We start from the raw sequence: 20,102 nt of genomic DNA, 5'->3' as shown, positions 1-20,102 counted from the left end.
AACTTAAGAACGATTAGAGCCAATTCACTGAAGTGTCGAGTGCTAAAGCCACTTCTCTAAAATGTTAACAGAGTACAGTGTGTCAATAGTATGGAAAGCTGCAGAGATATAGAGAAGTATCAATAGTCCGACCTAACTGAGATCCATTATATGCAAAAGAAAGTCCTTAATATCTAGGAAAGCTGTTTCGGTGCCTCTAACCTGACGAAAAACGGACTGATTATCGCCCAAACGTTGACGCCATTCCACCTGGGTTTGTAATTGGTGATGGGGAATTCAATCTTTGTAATAGAATGATCATTTGCAGATTCAAAAACTTCCAATGAAGGCTTTTTCAGTATGGGTGTCACCCATCCCTAATGAAGCTTACCTGGTACAGTTCCTTCACTAAATAAGGAGGACATTAAATGACTGATCAAGTGTCCAAGGGAGCTGACACAGTCTTTAATAGTCCAGGCCAGACAGGGGTCTCTTGGACAAGCAGTGGTTTTAAGAGAGGTGAGGGTATCTTTTACGTCTCCATCAGAAACTAGAAGGAAGTTAAATGACACAGAATTGTCACAGAAGGTGACTTAAGCAGTGGTAGTCCACGAGACAGAAGGATTACCATTTCCAGGTTTGAAGATGTCCATAAAGGACTAGACTTGATACCATTGCACATTTTTAAATGTTGTCTTTGAAAAAAGTTGGACATTTATCAGACCAAGGGAGAGGCGGGGGGGGGCTAATTATCAGAAGTGGAAGGGGGTACTGTATTTTTAAGTTATTAAAATGTGTTAAACGTTCTCTACTACGTAGCATCAATTTGCAAAGTGGACTCACCGGTGCAAAATCTAGTGTGCCTCGGATGTTCATGCAGGCTTGTGGTGCGAGCATTGTAAGAACATCTGGTGTGCCTCTGATATCAGTGTTTGCTAACAGTGCGAGCGCCGTTAGAAAATATGTTCTTCTGATGTCTGAGGCAACTAAAATAGCAAGTGCCATATGAAAATGTAATGAGCCTCTGATGTCTGAGCAGGTGTTTTCTACCATCGACGAGGGAGTTCAGTTCCTTGGTTGCCAAGAATGGAAGAAGTTGACTGCATGCAAAAAAGGACAAGGTGAAAGAGGAAGGGACAATGTGAAGCGAAAAAAGGATGTTGTGAGGAAAGAAAGGACAGGGTCAATGGAAGGAATGACAGTGTAGGGGGAGTTACAGGGTTAGAGGAAATAATTAATGGGTCCAGGGGAATGAGAGATTACGGAAGAATGACAGGGTTTGGCAAAATAATCAACACTATCAACCCATATGATGTGGTTGGACTCCTGCACTCTACTGTGAGCTAACTATGATTAGCTCTTCATACATCTAGTACTTCATGTCGTTTTTATAAAAACGTGTTGCTCAAATCTTCATTTAAAATGTAATCATATTAAACAATTTTATACAATTTCCACAAAGTTCAAACCAACATTTGAATTTGTCTTCCTTTTCTCCAAGTCATACTCAAATTCAGCTCAATTCCTCCAATCTTTATACATCAGTTTTTATGAATTTTAGCACATCAAGATGGTTTCTGAATTGTAGGCCCAATGCATTTCAAATGTAAATTATTCTTATTCAGAAACGTCTATCATCTATAAATATAATATTACAATATGTTATACTCACAAATATATGTAACTAGAGAATTCATATGGAGGCTTAACTGCACCATCAAGAAACTCCTACTAACCTACTGTCTATACATTACACATGTAGTAATCTCATGTATTCAATATCTCTTTTGTTCAAATCTGTGCCGCATCTGTTGTATGTTTAGTATGCCAAATCAGACTAATATATATAGGTAAATATTAAAGGTAATTAAAAATTACTCACAGATTCGCTTTCAGATGGTAGTTTCTATCTGTTGTAATAATTTGCCTTCCAAAGGTTATAATCTCCTGTAAGGAAATAAAATTAGAAAATGAATCTCTAACTAAGATAATCCTAAATTAGTTTATACAATTGCAAGGTAGTACCTATTAAGTCAGACTATCCATAAAATGTTCTTACCTGCTAAATGTTGTAGGGACATCTCATACAATTCTGTTACACTGCAATCGGTCTAGTGCCTTGCATTACTTCCTTGGTCTGCTCATAAGTAGATCGCTTTCTATCACTGTCTCATCCTGATGATGTCATCATGCTACGAAACTAACTTTGGACGATAACGGCGTTCATTGTAAACATGAGTGCCATTTTAATATATCAAGAAATGTAGGTATTTAATAAGAAAAAAAGAAAGGAATTCTCTTTTCCTTATTTAAATTATTGTCATCACAATTTCAAAATTGCGGCATTCATTATGTAAATTAGCACCATCTTAACATATCTAAATATTTGTGTAATCTCTGTGAAGCTCAGTAGGTGCCATTTTAATGCCTATCAAAGTCTTTCTGTTATCTCAGGAAAGGAGAACATAAATCTCTTTCTCCTTTGTGTTGTATTAGTGTCATCACTAGACGTTATTTATGGAAAGTATTTATGGCTTTCAGTACAAAAATGAGCGCCATTTCTGAAATATTGAAGTATCTATGTTTTCTTTCCGCCGAACGTTAAATGTAATCTCTTTCTCCTTAGTGAACTCATGTGCTCTAGCCAATCTGTTTGTTAACTCTATCTCCTTATTTTAGGGACCATATTTTTTTAAAAAAAAGTTTTTATTTGATTCAGCTGAATTAAATCAACCTTTCAAAATGTATACATAAATAAAACATATTATAAATGTATATTACAAGTATATAGGAATTATACACAATGAAAACATTTTTCATCAGCAACAAAGAAAGAATGAAGAAAAGGACAAAAGAAGAAAAAAGAAAAGGAAAAAGAAAAAGATACAGTTCTATATTAAATTAATTTACATTCAAGATAGAATTCATGTATTTCCAAATACTAAAGGTTGTCAACCAACGTGTCCAGATTCAAATTTAACAGAAAGTTGATTGTTGCGATTTGTTTCGACATGTTTGCAGAACTCAAAATGACCATCCAGCATTGGTCGACCTCCAAATGACCTAATTATTTACAGTGTCTTGAAAAGTGAATCTCTCTGCGATCTCTCAATGCCCCACACTCTGTAATCAGATGACATACAGTTTCAGGTGTATCATGGTTCAAACAAAAGCGACAATAATTAAGCTGTGAAGAAAGCTGTTTGCGTTTAGCTTGTAAATATTTGGTAGTCCATAGATTGAATTGTAGTCGTAATATGCCTGCGTGATATTTCAATGCTGGTGCTCTCACCAAGTATGATGGCAGTGTACGTGTGGGGGGAAACCTGCATAGGTCAACGTCTATATACTGGAGACACAATTCTCTTGTCCTGATCCAGTCCGTCTCATAAATCTTGGCTTTAGCCTTATCAGGGTTGGTAAGCAACAATTCAATGGACACATGCGCATTGCCCAAAACTTGATAAACTTTCCCTGTCCAGGCAGTCACAAAGCTATGTTTTACAGAGAAAATATATTGAGTTAAAGTTCGTAGAATGACCAATAGCTCTGTGGACAATAAACATTTCCTGAACAGCGCAATGATGCGCCAATGATAGAGTGCCTGGAGAGAGATCAACCCCAATTCAAATCTCATCCAGGTACCTGGAGTGCATTGCGGTAGATGTAAAATATGCCTCCAAAATTTGGACTCCCATTTGTCAAACTGAAAAGGAAAGTTAACTGGTAAGGTTTCAAGGCCATATAGTAAACATGGAACTACCTTCATGTTCCAAAAATGCCATACCGGTTTAATAGAAAATTTGCAATATTTATGCCTGATGATTTTTGCCTGCGAAGTGGCGGTGGCTAGTTTGGATTCTACTCGCTCTATCTGGCTTTTGGCGTATATGTTTCCTTCAAAGGTTATGCCTAAATATGTGTATTGTGGAACCACTAACAATGAAGTGTGATTAATAGACCAGACAAATGTTTTATTCCCAACTCTTTTCAGCGAGTAATTACTACCTGTGTCTTGGCAGTGTTGACTTTTAGTTCTTTTTGTTTTGTGTAAGTTTCAAAGGCCAATAGTAAATTCTGCAGGCCCACCTGGGTCTTTGAGATCAGGACATGGTCGTTCGCATACATCAATGTTTATATCTGTTGGTCATTGAACTTTGGTGAATCTGAAATCACATTGTCAAAAATATCTCTAGCATCATGGATAAAATAGTTAAATATTGCAGACGCTAATAAGCACCCTTGCTTGAGTCCTCTGGCAGTGTGAATGGCCTCCGACAAAAGACCATCAAGAGACAATCTAATTCTGACATTAGTGTCGGAGTGCAAAGCATGGATGATATCAGATAACATAGAGGCACACTGGTCTCGGGTTAATTTCGCCATCAAGATGACACGGGTGATCGAGTCGAACGATGCGTGCAGATCCACAAATGCAAAAAGACTGGTTGTTTTGCTGACTGGCATTATTCTTTGATGGCATTCAAGCACAGGTGATTGATGTTGGTGCCCATGCCAGCGACAAAACCCATCTGTTGGGGATCGCGCAGCTAATGTCTCAATGTCCAGGCATTAAGTCTAGTAGGATCAATTTTGTGAACATTTTGCCTGTGGCATCCAATAATGCTATTGGACGATAATTTTGGGGATGACTACGATCGCCCTTTTTAAAAATTGGTATTACGATTGGCGACTTCGATGTTAATGGAACCGTACAAGATGTTAATACTTGGCAAAATATCCTATATAGGATCAGTGCCCATTCGTGTGGATGTGCTTTCAGCATTGCATTATTGAGGCCATCTGGGCCTGCTGCTCTCGAGGAACTGGCTTTCATTATCATATCCCAAAGGACTGCAGTTGAAAAATGAACACTCCATGGACCTACTGTCTTTTGAACATAGTTTAAATTAGCAAACCGACCATCCGCATATAATTCAGAAAAATGCTTGACCCATTGATGTTCCTGGACGCCATTAATCTGGGCATCTGCTTGTGAATTGCAGGAATGATTAGATAGTATTTGCCACATTTCTGCCGAATTTCTGTCTGCCATAGCATGTTCCATGGTTTCACTATCTTGTTGGAATATTAGAGATTTTCTGCTTTTCAGCCAGTTCTTATATCAGCATTTGGCAGTTTTAAGGTCTTGCCAACAAGTTTGTGAATTCGTGTCTATGATTACCTTTTTTGCACGTCTGTATTCGGCACGTTTGAGTTTGATCTCTAGATCAAACGAATTTTTGTGTATGATGTTGTTTTTAGATGGGATTGTAATTGTGTTGACAAAAAGGCGTAGCAGGTCAGTGTATTGCACTGGCTGAATGGCCAAGTCATTATGCACCATTGAGCCATGGTAGGCAGCCAGTGTCGATGGGTTCCACCGTAGCCTAGTGCTAGAAACATTATTAACCAGTTCCTGAGTGATTTTTGACATGCTTGTTTGGACAAGATTCCAAGCAATATCAAGAGATAGTAGCCTATGATCACTCTGATTATGGTCACTAATGACCATTTTTACAGCATGCTGGAGCAGACGCGCATCGACATAAATATAATCGATGATGCTGGTTGTAGTGCCCCTGTGCCATGTTTCCTGGGCTGGTATCTCCCCTGTCACAGACCCATTCACCATATGGAAGTTACGAACTTTCATGAATGAGATCCATTTAGACACTTCTTTGAAAGCTCGCTTGGTGTTTCAGCCGTCTAAGTTCATGTCGCCTATTATCGTGGTGTAGGTAATCTGATCATTCATGCAGATCAAATCAAGAATTCTGGCTAAGCCAGCATAGAAAGCTTCATCAGGCATGCCTGCTATGTTCCTGTATAGGTTAACTAAGGCTAGGGTACGATCTTTGATAGATGTCTTTACTAGCTGAATATAGGCACTTTCAGTGGACCAAGGAGAGATGGTAAGGCCCAGTTTCGTGTTAACCCCAACTAAAAGGCCTGATGATGGTCTGCCCCTGATTGGTACTGCGGGAAGCAAGACAAAGTCATAGCTATCCCAGACAGGTGGGGTTATCAGCCAGGTTTCCTGCAAGGCTATGATATGGTGAATGCAGGACAATTGCTTAATAGAGGATTGTAAATGTGAGTGCCCTTAGTTGTTCCAGCTCGCAATTTTCAGGAGCAAAATTGCCTGCTGGATTGATGGCTAATTGTGGGAGAAATCAGGAGCCATGGTGCGTTTGCCACCTGTTGCCTCTGAACTTAAATATATGTTAGGTTTTGGATGTTCACATTGCAATCTAGTGACCAGCCGGTCTGGATCTTGTGCAATCAAGAATTCCAATTCGAATAGTTGCATCTTTGACTGCCAGATATTATTCAGAACTACCCCAGAGGAGATCCATAGTCTACCTATGGATGGCGTTTCATCAGATATGAATTCAATCTGATCAATGTCTCTTGAAGAGACGTCCTCAAGTGCCACCACATCACTAAAAATATTCAATGTGCTCTGTCTATTCAGGTCTTATGTTGGAAAACCACCTTCTCACCATTTCAAGATCAAAATATGATAAGATGAATTAATTGGATGTGATGGTTCTGATAAGTTGTGTGTCAAAGGCTTAGGAGAATCCCACCTCATTGGTTGTTGATCTGTATGGTGAGGTGAATTCATTGGATGTGATTGTGTTGATGGGTTATGAATGAGAGGTTTGCAAGAATCCCACCTAGTTGGCTGCTGATCTATAAGTGGTGTTAGCTTATGGGCCACTTATTTTATCATAAGGCACGATGTTTGCATTGTGCTGAGTAGACCCCGGCCACTCATTTATTTGTTGACGCATGCCGTCATCTATCGTAAATTGGGTATGTGCACCCTGGGGCCGATCTTTTGGAGGGAGCAGCCATGTGGCAAGGTATGTATCAACCATCTGTCTCAGTCCTGCCAATACCACTTGATTTTATGCACTTTCTGTGGAAGAAGGTATTGGGTCTGATGCGGAGAACATAACTGATTTCTTGATTGGTTTCATAGATACAGAAGCCTTTTCCGTGTGCTCTTTTTGTTCAATGATGTGAACTAGATCATTAAGATGAGAATAGGAAGTAATAGGCGTGATTGGCTCAAGTCCCAATAAAGGTAGAGTATCATGAGCTTGTGTGTCGGCACAGTCAGAAACTGATGCAATTGCATTTTGAAGTACCCTTACACTTGGAGCACTGGTGTGAGTTTTGGGCTTGGCAGAGTCTGAAACTGAGACAATGGCATTTTACTGTACCTTTGCACTAGGAGCACTAGTGTGGATTTTGGGCTTGGCAGAATTACCAAGAACTTGAAAAAAGGCACTTAGAGTGCTCTTTGCAATTTTAGTTCCAGCAATGTTTTTAGACTTTTTTTAAAAACGTACGAGGCCCTTTGATAGATGGCTTGGTGGGCTTGGTTTTAGAATTTGCAGGACGAGCTGCCAGAGGCAACTGGGTCGGGAGCACATCTCCTTCGCCAAAAGCACCTGGGGCTGCGTTCGAGATCGGGGACAGAGAAGAGACCCATGAGTCATCTGCTGTGGGTGTAACACTTACATCAGGGGAAGGCTCAATGGAACGAAGGATCCCTGCAATGGCCGGCAGCTCACAAGCGGGCTCGACCATCACATCCTGTAGGGTCTCCCCCCTTCCTATGTCCTCTTCAGTGTTGTATTCTCCAACAGCTTTTACTGAATCTGCGAGTTCTTTAAAATTCAGGTTTTCATGTCCCTTATTAGCCATTAATGCTGGGCAATGAGCATTTAATCATTTAACTAGGTCATCAAATTGACAGGGTTGTCTAGTCAGCCTTGCATCCAGAGTTTCGAACAGCTTGACTAGACTCATGATAGTAGTATTAATTGCTAATAATGCAGGTTGTAACATGGTTAGATGGTATGAGTGGTCCACATTGGACACCGGTCTGTGAGCTCTTGGAGTTCCGTGAGCAAAGGAATGAAACATGGAATGGGCCTCAGCCAAGGTTGAGTTAAGTGTAATTGATTGCGGGGGAAGTGTGCTCCCCTTGTCCATAATGGAGATTGGGGATTCGCATTGGCTAGCGTAAATGGAAATACCAGTGGAATCTCGGCTCAAAACTGGAAACGAGATGGGGGATAGCTGGCAAATCGATATGGAGGGTATACCATCACCCTTTACGAGTCCAGGATTGTACTATCCGATAATGGCTGTGGGTTCACCCACTCACAAGAAGTCACAGGCCGTTTACACAGTAAATTACTTGTATGCATACCAGGCGTCCTAGAGATGTTCATAAAGTCATCATCGTGGTGGCGTGGGGCGCCATATTCAGTTGAAAGGCGGGCACCGGTTTCCTGCCACCACCTGAATTACGCAAATGCGATGGAAAAACAGAGGTAATGGTGATGGCAGAATGATACATCTGTGAAACTGTAATGGGGCCATTAGAGGATGACGGACACATAGCAGGCATGCCAGTTTTCAGTGAAAGCCATTCCCCGCTGCAAAGCAGAGATAATTAATCCGACAAAAAAACGCTGTCTATTTCACTCCTTTTCACTCGTGTGTAACCGCATGTGACCAGGTAAAAGGTCCATTGCCAGATGCTGAAAGTGCTGCGTTTTGATATTTTTGACATGCAATAGCCACATGAGCCAATTTCAAAGCAGAAAAGAAAATCAAGGGAGAAAAAGCATTGCAATGGGCAATCTATTTAAAAGAAGGGAGCCAAAAAGAAGGCACAGGAAAGAGGAAAAAAGGAAAAGAATGAAAACGACAGATACTTGCATAAAAGTTAAATGGAGGGGGAGTTAGATGAACAGAGAGACAAACGTCTCCCTCTCCTGGTAGTAGACACCAGACTGCTGAGAGCTGCAGTGGACTGTAGCATTCAGGCCATGCATAACTTTGCACTGCTGAATCCCAGGCTCCAGGACGCTTTTCAGTGTACTGTGCTGCACAAAGTGGCATCCGTGCCTGCTAAGAACCAATGTGTTGCCATTTAGCTGAGTCTGCCACTCTGTCTATACTTTTCAACTTCACTGACTCATTCTAGAGCAATATCTCTACGGTTTCAACCCCACTGCCCACAAATACTTTATTTTATCAACACTACAGGTTTTGAAATATGTACCTCATTTGTGGGGGTCCATCCCAATAATATGCTGTATGTTCTTATGGTGCAAGGAAATATCAGTTCCTGCCAAAGAGCCCGGACTCTTACAGGCAGCTCCTCTCCCACCACTCTAGGATCATTTCCAGTAGACTGTGCAGCCGAATCTCTGGAGGATAGCTCAGGGGCAACGCACTCTCCTTGGAAGCAAGACGACAGGTTTGATCCCTGTTTCCGCACTTAGAAACCTCTGGGTAATATACCAATTACAATTTACAATTACAAAGCATCATCTGCACATCCCAAGAAACATTGTGCGCCTTTTAAAAGACACTGTGGGCCATATTCACAAAACATAGCACAAATGAAAGGAGTGCAGAGAATGCACTAATTTAATTTGCATTATTTTTAGAAATGTACAGGTCACCTTCTTCTCAAAGGTGACTTGCGCATTTCAGGAGGGGCTAGACAGTGGTGTAAGGATGCACCAGCTAGCCTCTTTACACTAATGTATGACAGGCTCCCAACAACCACGTCTCAACCCGTCTCTGTGAAATGATCAGAAAACAAGCATTTCCATCCCCATTTCAGGGATGGAAATGCTGGTCTGACAGCTGCGATCTACGCCGCGACTGTCACATTTCAAAAGCGAATCATAGCAGGGTCAGAAATGACGCTGCCATGTGTTCCGCCTCCCTGCGCCCGTTTTATAAGGCACAGGGCGATGCCCTTCATTTCAGGGTATTTAAAAGCGCATCCCGTTTGTGAAGTCTAAAATGCACTCATTCAGATGCCCTTTGTTAATTGGGCTGTCACTTTACTTTGGTGCTAGCGCATCTCCTCGCTTGCACCACATTTCTTTTGAAGATCTATCTCTGCCTCTCCATGTTTTTCGGCAGACTCCTGTTAGGGTAACCTCACCTGCTGCACCTTTTAGAATTACTCCTTCACCCTCTCACCCCCTCCTCCCAGTTGCCACCATATGGTGAATTGAAACGTGGTATTACAAATAGCCACACAACACGCCCATGCATCCGACACCCGGATCAACCTCTTCCATCCAAAATATCTCACAAGCAAGAATGATTCACAGTTATCCGATACAGGATCACATACGTTTTATTTCATTAACGTGACAGGCTTAAAATACACACAAGGGGAGGGGAGGGTTGATGTTTTGTTGTGTCTTCTGTGTTTATTTTTTGTTTTGTTGGTAAAATAAAAAAATTGTGTTTTTGATAATTGATTAGCAGTGAATTGGTAATCAGAGAACATATGCTCTTTTGCTTAAAGTCTTTTTTCTATATCTGTTTATGTACTTGCTGAATTTTGTTCTTAAAATATGCTATGATTGTTTTGCTTATGAATGTTTTTTTCTGAAATGCAATTGTTTATTGAGCTAAATAAAGAGTTGAAGAAAAAGAAATACACACAAATACACACATTGCACATTTGTTTCTGTCACATTCCTTTCTTGGCTCCAAAAATAATGATAGGATACGTTACGCCAAAAAAGTCCCTCAGCTTGGTGCTCATGTCTGGCCCGATTGATTTTAGACATGAGCTGAAGGAGCTCATGATTTACAAGCACACCGATTGTCTTCAAAACAAGCCCTTTAAATGGGGTAAACTGGGAGGAGGAATCGCATAGCTGCTTAGAAGTTTGCAAGTAATTGCTTCAATCTCAAGCGTACCGCCATCCACGCTTGGCACCCTAGTCAGGGCCTGTTAACATTTCTCATCCTAGGTAGACCGAGATTGATCATGTGAAAAGTTATGAACACCTTGCAAAGGCCAGAGCGAAATCAAGTGCTCAGTGGATCCATGGAGCACCCTCACCCACAGTAAATTGAAACTAAAATTCAAATGAAAGCAATGTACAAAAGTAGTCCAAACATCTGTGTGCATTACAACAATGAGGCACCATTACAATATTCAGAAGCGTAAGACATGGGGAGAAGAAAGAGAGATACTTAGGAGTCAAAGCATGCTAAACAGGATATGCAGAACACTTCACACAAACCGAGTCTTGGCACCTTCGGTGACAGTCACATTGTGCTGTACTAAGAAAGTGGTAAAAGAGTTCCTGTGACCCACACGGTACGACGTCCTTTCATCGCGGAATGTTTTTTTGCAGGGTTTTTTACCGCAAATGTTTTTAAAAAAAACATTGAGTTTTTTTAGGGGGGTTAGTAAATAATATATAAGGGGTGTGGGTGTTTGGGAATAAATACAAATTAAAGAAAATTAGGGGGTTGTGGGGGTCTAACCCAACCCAGTCCAAAATTCAAAAGAAGACATTTGAAAAAGGTGTCTCGATCAGTAGCGCGCATTTCAATGAATAAGCATATTTTTTAAAATTTCTGTGGCAACTGAAAAGTGTGATTTTTGCTGAGAGAGAACGAGACAATTGTGCTGGAGGTCAAGATGCTCTATTAGCCATCTGCAAGGTCTTATTTTAATCTTCTGCTTCTGTTTACTCACTGACTAATAGAACAAAACATACATGGGCAAAATGGAGTCAAAGCTTATGTATACTTTGGGCTGGACTTTACCTCACAGATTGGGCGCCACAGAGAGCTGTCACGACCTTTGTGAAGACACCTGATGATTGGAGGTAGTCTGTTAATGGGTCAAAGTGATTGAGTAGAGAGTCTATTTTATTATGAGGTGTATCCGCAATGAGAAAAAGGAATACCTCCACTAGGGGTCACTCACTGAGACCAAAGATATGTGTAAAGAGTGCATTGTGTGTCACTCGATATTACAAATGACTAGGTCACACAACTTCACCCACTCTGGAGATATCAGTTGTTAACTGTCTCAAGCCAAATGTATCTATGCAATGTGCCAATTTAGGGCATGCCTTGTGCAAGTTTCCTTAGTCCACTCAGCATGTGCCATGTACAAACAGCAGAAGGACAAACTAATGTGGTAAATGAAATGGCGGCATAAAGTGCCAACGACCAGAGAATCACTCAGGAAACGTCGTTTGATGATTTTCCTTGGTCTACTCAGCATAATTCATGTGTTAACTGCCCTAGTTCCACTCAATGCATCACGTGATACATCTGCCTTACTTTCAATCAGGGAATGATTGTGCCCACTTCCCAAAATCAACTCATTCACACATAGGCAACTATGTCTGAAATAGTCCTGCAAAAGACAAATCGTGTACTGGTAGCCACCCCCACCTAGTGAAGAATAATTCACCTGTGTCTTGTTTTCACTTTACGCTGACCCTCTGTTCTGCCCTTGTATTGTAGGATGGATATATCGATTTCATGGAGTATGTAGCAGCCCTCAGCTTGGTTCTCCGGGGGAAGATCGAGCAGAAGCTGCGATGGTATTTCAAACTTTATGACGTGGACGGAAATGGATGTATTGACCGACATGAGTTGCTGAATATCATTAAGGTAAAGTACAATCTGCCCCACCACCACAAATACTGGGCACTACTCTACCCTTCAGCACTGCAACCCAGACAACCCAAAAATGGAATGTTTCTGCACATTCACCAAAACCAAGCTATCAAAACTTTCAAGTCCAAAAATATCTACTCAACAACAAAAGCTAGAGCTAATTGTCTATTCGAGAAATCATCTACTAGCAATCCAGTACACAATCCTAACAAACTGTAACCTAACTCTAAGAAAGTCAGGTACATTGTACATTCAATTACAGAAACCCAACACCACAAACTGGAGCGATCACACGTGTTAGATATGTGAACAGCCCAGTAACACAGTAATCCCATACCACCAATCATGGTCACTACCACGTTGAGTCAATAGTAACCATGGTGTAATTGCAGCCTACACCATCGTGATATAACAACATCAATGCAGGAATCATTGCCATCCCACTTTATCTAGACTAAGGCTTTATGGCACACACCAAAATGACCTGTTGTCACATGCTATAGGTTGAGGATCAACAGGCAATGCAAAGCTGAGATGTTATCGTCCAACAGAGCACTAAGGAATTATGTTTGTCCAATGTCACTTAGAGGAAAATCTACAAGGTATAAACAAATCATGTTTCGCTTCAACACCATCGACTCAGTCCGCCCGCTCTCCCTAAGGCATATTCCCCCGGGCAGGAAACATAAAAAGTCACTCCCTGTTTTGGGGGTCCCCACACTTCTTTCTTAGCTGTTGAACTTGATTGCTTGGCTATAATTGATTTGTCAGTATGTCGTCCTTCCTCTGCATAGAAACACATGTTAGTTATTACACCAAGTGCCATGGATCTTCCAGATGTGGGTTTGGCGTTAGTGTGACAAGGTTCCCAAATGCACTTGACAAAGTAAATACATTTAAAGATTTGATTACAAAAATATCATAAAGAACAAGCAATAGGGGCTTCACGTCTAGGGATGTCTCTGTGCGCCTTTCCCTCAATCTTAAAAGGGGCTCCCACCTCCCTATTCCCAAAGGTCTTGACACAATACAGGTAAACCATAACCGGGGTATCCCTACAGTCTAGCCTGGGCAGAAGGGATAAAGGCCATTGCATTATCTTTGTCTCTCTTAGAGACTTCCTAGGTGACATAAGTGGGGTAGTCCCCCTGGTGTGCCTTTCCTCTGGATGACAGTCTTTCAACCTTTAACCTTGCTCTCCTCTTGATACATCTGTCTCCACTCTCCTAATGCTACCCCCCTCTCTCGGGCTGTCATTCTCTTTGTGTGTCTTCCTCTCTCTCGATTTCTGTCTCTCTACTCTTTGTTTCCTGTTCTTATTGGTTCTCTCAGTTCTCCTGCATCTACTCTCCACCTCCCTCCTGATCTTATGTGTTTTTCTGTAGATCTTCCTCCTAGCCTTTCTAATCCTGCCTCTACTTTCCTCTGCCATATCCCCCCCTTTCTCTCTTTCTCTCTCTCTCTCTCTCTCTCTCTCTCTCTCTCTCTCTCTCTCTTTCTCTCTCTCTCACATACATCAAAATTGCTACCACTCTCTCAATCCCAACACATTACCATCACTCTCTCCAAATATGTCAATAATCTTCTCCAGGTCCTCCTCCACCTGCTTCATGCACCTCTCTGCCCCCCCCCCTACCCCCTTCACCTCATCCAATCTCATCTAACCCTTTTCACTACAAACGGACTCTGCTGGATGTTTATAGGCCTCCACTTCCTGCCTAGAAAGTTTTCACAGCTCCCATTGGCTACTCAAGTGAGCTTTTACCCTCAGCCAATCTCTTTTAATATACTCCCAACTCCTCCGATCTCCTTCTCTTGTGGGTCGAACGTCCCCTTGATGTCTATAAACATGCCCACCACCTTTGCAATCTCCATTTTTGTTCGTCCTGCCATGCAGTGTCCTGCATAATTTGTCCTCTAGGTCTCCCCTATACTCGTCAAGTCACTGTTCAAACAAGATTTGGGGAGTGTTCCTGTGCCTCCCCTATTGTTTTAGTTTTACCACTGTTCCTCTGCTCCCCTGTAGCTAGCTTGGGTGTGTGGGGTAGGTGGGAGAAGATAGTCCGTTTCAGTTAGGGCAACTAGTTCTTTCATCCTGATCTGGGTCTTTTCTATTGGGCTGAAGTGTATTGTGCTACCTGTTGTCCTTTGTCTCTGCATGGTGCTGCCTCCCGGGAAAGACCCGAAAGATCAGAAAAAGAGACCTGAACAGGACAGAGGCTGATAGCTATGGGGTCAGAGAAAGAGGCACCAATATACTCTCATGTGTTTCTCCTTTCTGTTTCTTCCATTACAACTTCCTATTCATTCTTCTTTCTATCACTGGTGTTCTACCCTCATCTTCCTTTTTGCTCCTCTTCCTCCATCTCTCTTTTCTTCTACTCCTCCTCGATCCTCCACCACACACTGTCACTCTCTTCTTGTCTCCAACTCCTGACTCTCACATCTTTCTCTCCTCCAATCTATCGGTATAGTCTGGTGGGCTCCCCCGCGGCTCTTTCAGTAAAGGGAGTGATCTCACATGAAACTGCTGTGGCAAATAAGAAAGCGCTGTGAGTGGTGCTCTCACCACAGAACTACAAAGTTGCCAGGTGTAACCAACTGTAGGGTGAATCAGTACAGGCCATGCGCTATTGTACAATGTCTCTGATGAAACCATTACAGTTCTTTGTTAGGAGTTCTGTAGGAACCTAGTGTGCTGAGTTCAAAACTTGAAATATTGTTGTTTGTTTCGCGTATTCTTTTTCTTTTGAAAGGGACACGTGGCTAATCCTCCAAGAGGATTACCAGGACATCTCGGAATAGCAACCTTGGTATTTCCCTTAGGGGTATTAGTAAGCTCATCCTGACTACTGACAGTGGCAATTCCTTTAGAAGCTCAAGCAAGTTCTCTTTGAACAGTAATAGGGTCACCGGTCACTCCTCGTGTAGATACTAGCCTATTCTTCAGGGGCACTTTGCAATATTTTCCTTTCAATCAAAACTTCTTCTTGACATGCTTCTATACAGTGGCTCACTCAGGGCATGTGTGATGCTGCTGGTGTGGGGCCTACAGCAGACACTTTCCCTTCCTGAGATGTTGGTGGTAGTTAGAATGTGTTCCAGAAGCTACCTGTAAGTTTAGATGTTCCCCTTCATCTATCCATTTAAACAGGGGCTTCCAGATCACTGTTCCAAGACCTTGTGGCAATGTGTAGTAATCCCTGGATTCATCACCTTACTGATCTTATCTTGGCCAGTCAGTGCCAATCAGCTTCTTGGGGAAGTCTTTGGACATAAGGCTGGTGGATGAGTGAGGGAATTGGGAGTTCCTCCATGTGCCACATATAGTGCATACATCATAATTTGGGTATTGGTTCGGGACGACAAGGACACCATGGTCGCATCATCCAGCCTCCAACATTTTACTATGTCACACACACACACGCCAAACATGAGCCTGTGTACACAAATCTGAGAGCTGTCTACATGATTTACATAGTACAACCAATTAACAGGTTTTGTCCAACCAACCACTCATGACCTGCAGAAAAAGAGAGTGAAGCTGAAATGTCACTAATGTGGGGATCCCTTTTTAACCTATGCATTCAGCGATGTAACTCAATGATGTCGAGTGACATTCAGATCCACAGCACCCCATCCAAAACTGCTTATGACTGTTCTCAGCCATTAAACTGTCAGATCAGCTTATACAGACAGCCTAACAAGCAACACTGATCTACAGGACCTTGCTAACAACACACTGTGGCTGTGATTGAACTACTGACTCAACCAACTCCTAATGAAACAACACAACTACAACTCAACAGCCTCATGCAACACAATTAAGTAATGCACCGATCTGTTTTTATCTGAACTTTAATCCAACACATAAGGTGGTTGAGGGGAAATAGCGGCACAGAAGTTGTCAATACGTGTCTTCAGTCGTTAGCAATATGTTCTTTTTGGGTGAATTCAATCACACCAGACAGTTTAAGATTCCTTTAAGTTTACAAAAGAAAAATCGAATGTTCCCCATAATACCACCTTGGTGCTGGATTGCACTCACGATCAATGGAAACAAGGTAATTGTTATTTCTACACAATTCAACGTAGTCAGAGAATCCTGGCTCTTCCTGAAACATCTTCTGATTAAACCTGAAATTGACAGTGCTGGGAGGAAAGGAAGAGCTGGGGATGACTTTCAGCGATACCCTATTATTTCTATAAGAAACTTGTATTGCTCTGAGAAAGTACACAGTTGTCAACTGGGGGGGGGGGGGGTAATAAGAGAGATCAGAACAGGACATTGGGTTGGTAAAGGTTCCTCCCCTTCAAATACTCAGAACTACTCAGAACTGTTCTCTTATACATCTCACTTAGAGATCTGTCCTTTTTACAACCCAGATTCGCCCAGGCTTCTTCTTTTGATAACACAAAGGCGCACCATACACTCTCCGTGCTTTAATACCAAACTCATCCCCAGGACTCATTCTGATCATATCCAGACTGCAGAGTTCTGCTGCTGATATCTGCAGAGCTCTGCAGTCTGGATATTATTAACAGAAGTTTCACTTAGAGATTTGCGTCCGGTCTTATGCAAACCTACCCGGTGCTCTGATCCAGATAATATACAACTCGTGCAACACTGCTCGCAATAATACACAGGCTGAAGCAAGCCCTCTTCCCAATATTACTGAGACGTACCTGGTGACATGATCCTGCCAATATACTCACTCAGTCCCAACTCTGACCTGTACAATAGCAGTCATCTCTGAGGTCCGCTCATGATATACACAAGCTCACTTCGAGCTCTGCTCCGGTCAATACACAAAATAACCCCAGCTCTGCTCTTGATAAATCCTAGTCGTACAAAGGCTCAAACATTCAGTTCTCATTAGTGTGCCAAAGAAGACCGAATGGGTCCTAAAAGAAGGAGCAAGTCTGGTCATTTACTAATGCACCCTGCCTTGGAAGACACCGAAATATGTAATATATTAAAAACACCTCTTAATTATTTTGAATAGTCCATACAAAAAACTTTTTTTTTATTATGGACTGAAATGTGACAGGACATGGGGACATATAACAAAAACTGTTTTTTCGCCCCAAAAACCTTTTTGACATATATTTATTGGTGGTGTGAATTGATAAAGAAATGCTGCTATATGAGAATTTGAATATAGTTACATATGCTGTTGTTTTGATCAAATCAACTGATTACTACAATTTGGTGAGTACTAAGAGAGGAGATGGTATTTAGTATTTCTCGTTATGATGTTGTATACCAAGAACTGTATCTAAATCAGTACTCAAAATTTACAACTGTTTTATTTTTCAAAAATATATTTTTGAAAAAGAAAAAAAGGTTTTTGCAAAGAAGGACCAACCGACTACCCGAGTCAAAAATGTATGATTCGATAAAACCATTATTGACTTTGTCAGGATGTGGTGAAATATAATATAAACTATAATATGCCATGGTCTATACTCTGACAGAGGATACTTATTACTTTTTCTTGTTCACTAGTCTTTGGGATAGTCTTTGGGTCAGTGCATCCAGCTATTTTCTTGGCTCTTGACAGCACAGGAAGCAGTTGTCGGGAATAGCCTGTAGGATTGAGGGAGATCACACCAGAAACAATATAGAATGCTATATTTAGGGTGTGAGGATGGGTTCCCTCAATGGGTTTCATGGGTCTACATATGAACATTCTCAACTTGCCACGGATTCCCTAACTAATACAAAGTCCTTGGACTATTGCCCCCAGCACGCTTCTTGGAAATCTCCTACCAGCAAATATCTCCTGGCATAAATGTGTTCATCCTCTAGCCGCGGGTCCAGTAGCAAATGCATTTTAAAACACTTCTGCCAGCAAGTATCTCTTCCTCCTAGCTTAGGGTTTTTGTCAGGCTATGTTATTGGTACTCACCAGCCAGGAGTCCCCCGTCTGGGCCTAACTCAAAGGTCTTAAAGGTCAGGCTATGGTTCTCGCATGCTCATCCAGTCTCACTCTGGCCTTTATTCTTCTCATGGTCTGGTATGTGGTTCCAAGCAAACCTTTAGACTTTCCTTCTTGTCTGATCTTCCCCAGTGTCTGACATGCAGATCTCTGCAAGATGGTCTTCTGTGTCTCCAATTCTCCTCTCTTGATTCCCCGGCCTGTAGCCCAATCATTGATGCTCCCTGCATTGCCCCAAGTGTTTCTTTAGTGCCCCTTGCCCTGTTAATTTACTAATAGTCACAATTGGTTATTCCGAATCTTGGTGCATCATGATCGGTGGTTTTCCAGATTCATTGTTTCTTCCCGGGTGTTCTTTGCCATTTCCTAACATTGCTCAGATGTTCCTGATTCATATCCTCTTCATGGTAATTAAGTTTGATTTGCCTGGGGTCTGTAGCGGTTCAGGGGTTTAAAGCACCCATCCACTGTATTGAAATCAGTTGCAACAGTAATGGTGGCACCACAAAGTGCAATGTATGGCTTTGTTATTGTCTGTAAGGAGGGGAGATGTAGTAATTGAATGAATGTCGTCTTGTGCTACTGGCCATTCATGTGTTCTGATGAAAGTTTGGCATATCGAAGTGGTCTGCAGTGGCAGCTACTTTTGTGTGCTTCGGAGTCTACTTTTTGTTTCCTCCAATGGGATGCGCAGCTCATAATCCATGGATACTGCTGATTGCTGACAACATAAAACACCAGATTCAGCGCGGACCGCGGTGCAGAGAAGTGGCTTTTCAAAGTGGTACTTTTGTGCGATTTGGATTCTGCCTTTGGTTTCCTCCAATGGGAGGTAGAGCTAATAACCCATAGGCCAGGGACCACGCTATCTGCAACTTTCTCTTACTAAATACTCCCCCTCTAGATGTCTGCAGTCCTATGGCACCAACTTTGTGTAAAGCATGCCATTAAACAGAGGGCCGGAAGCCGATCACTTTCTTGAGCTTTCTCCCTCTTAACAAATGAACAATAAATAAAATAAATAAATGGATACTGCTGACAACATAAAACGCCATATTCAGTGCGAAGTGCGGTGCATAGAAGTGGCATTTCAAAGTGCTCTGCAGTGGAGACTAGTTTTGTGTGCTTTGGAGTCTGCCTTTGGTTTCTTCCAAAGAGAGGCAGAGCCAATGACCCGTGGATACTGCTGACAACATAAAACACCAGATTCACCAGATTCAGCACGGAGCACGACGCAGAGAAGTGGTGTTTCGAAGTGGTCTGCAGTGGTCCGTGGTGGGCTGAGGACGGTTGAGAGGTATTTTCTCATCTGGAACATTTTGTGAAAGACATAATAAGGTGCGCTTAGATTTGAGTAAACAAGCTATTATTTCCTAGGTGCATGTGAGAAAATCATACACATGTGTATGAATTGGCTATTGTCCAATAGTTTTTTACCATGCATGGACAATGCCTGCAGTGTATAGGAAATATCAACTGCACAGTCATGCTGCATGTAACTGTGCACTGGTTGCTAGTCTCAAAATTAAGAAGGAGACTCAAATGTTGCCATATCCGACTGCATCTATTTTGGAAATCAATGATCTTGACTTGGTTCCGGTTAATTTCCCTAATCTTTCTACTAAATCACCTGATTTGGCTCGTATTGCAGAAAGCGTTTATGCATCGTCACCTGCTAGTAATGGC

General features: G+C 41.8%; 1 protein-coding gene across 1 annotated transcript in view; it reads left to right on the top strand.

The window, feature by feature from the left end:
• The window catches only part of LOC138514146 (guanylyl cyclase-activating protein 1-like), a 316,773-nt gene that overhangs the window by 52,092 nt on the left and 244,579 nt on the right, over positions 1-20,102 (top strand). Inside the window, exon 2 of the mRNA XM_069629447.1 lies at positions 12,319-12,468. Within this exon, the coding sequence (XP_069485548.1) occupies positions 12,319-12,468 (150 nt within the window). The remainder of the gene's footprint in view (positions 1-12,318; positions 12,469-20,102) is intronic.

The sequence above is a fragment of the Ambystoma mexicanum genome, chromosome 12 (assembly GCF_040938575.1).
Source record: "Ambystoma mexicanum isolate Mex_15411 chromosome 12, UKY_AmexF1_1, whole genome shotgun sequence".
Taxonomy (NCBI): domain Eukaryota; kingdom Metazoa; phylum Chordata; class Amphibia; order Caudata; family Ambystomatidae; genus Ambystoma; species Ambystoma mexicanum.
The sequence above is the reverse complement of the archived record's forward strand: the minus strand, read 5'-3'. Positions and strand labels throughout refer to the sequence as shown.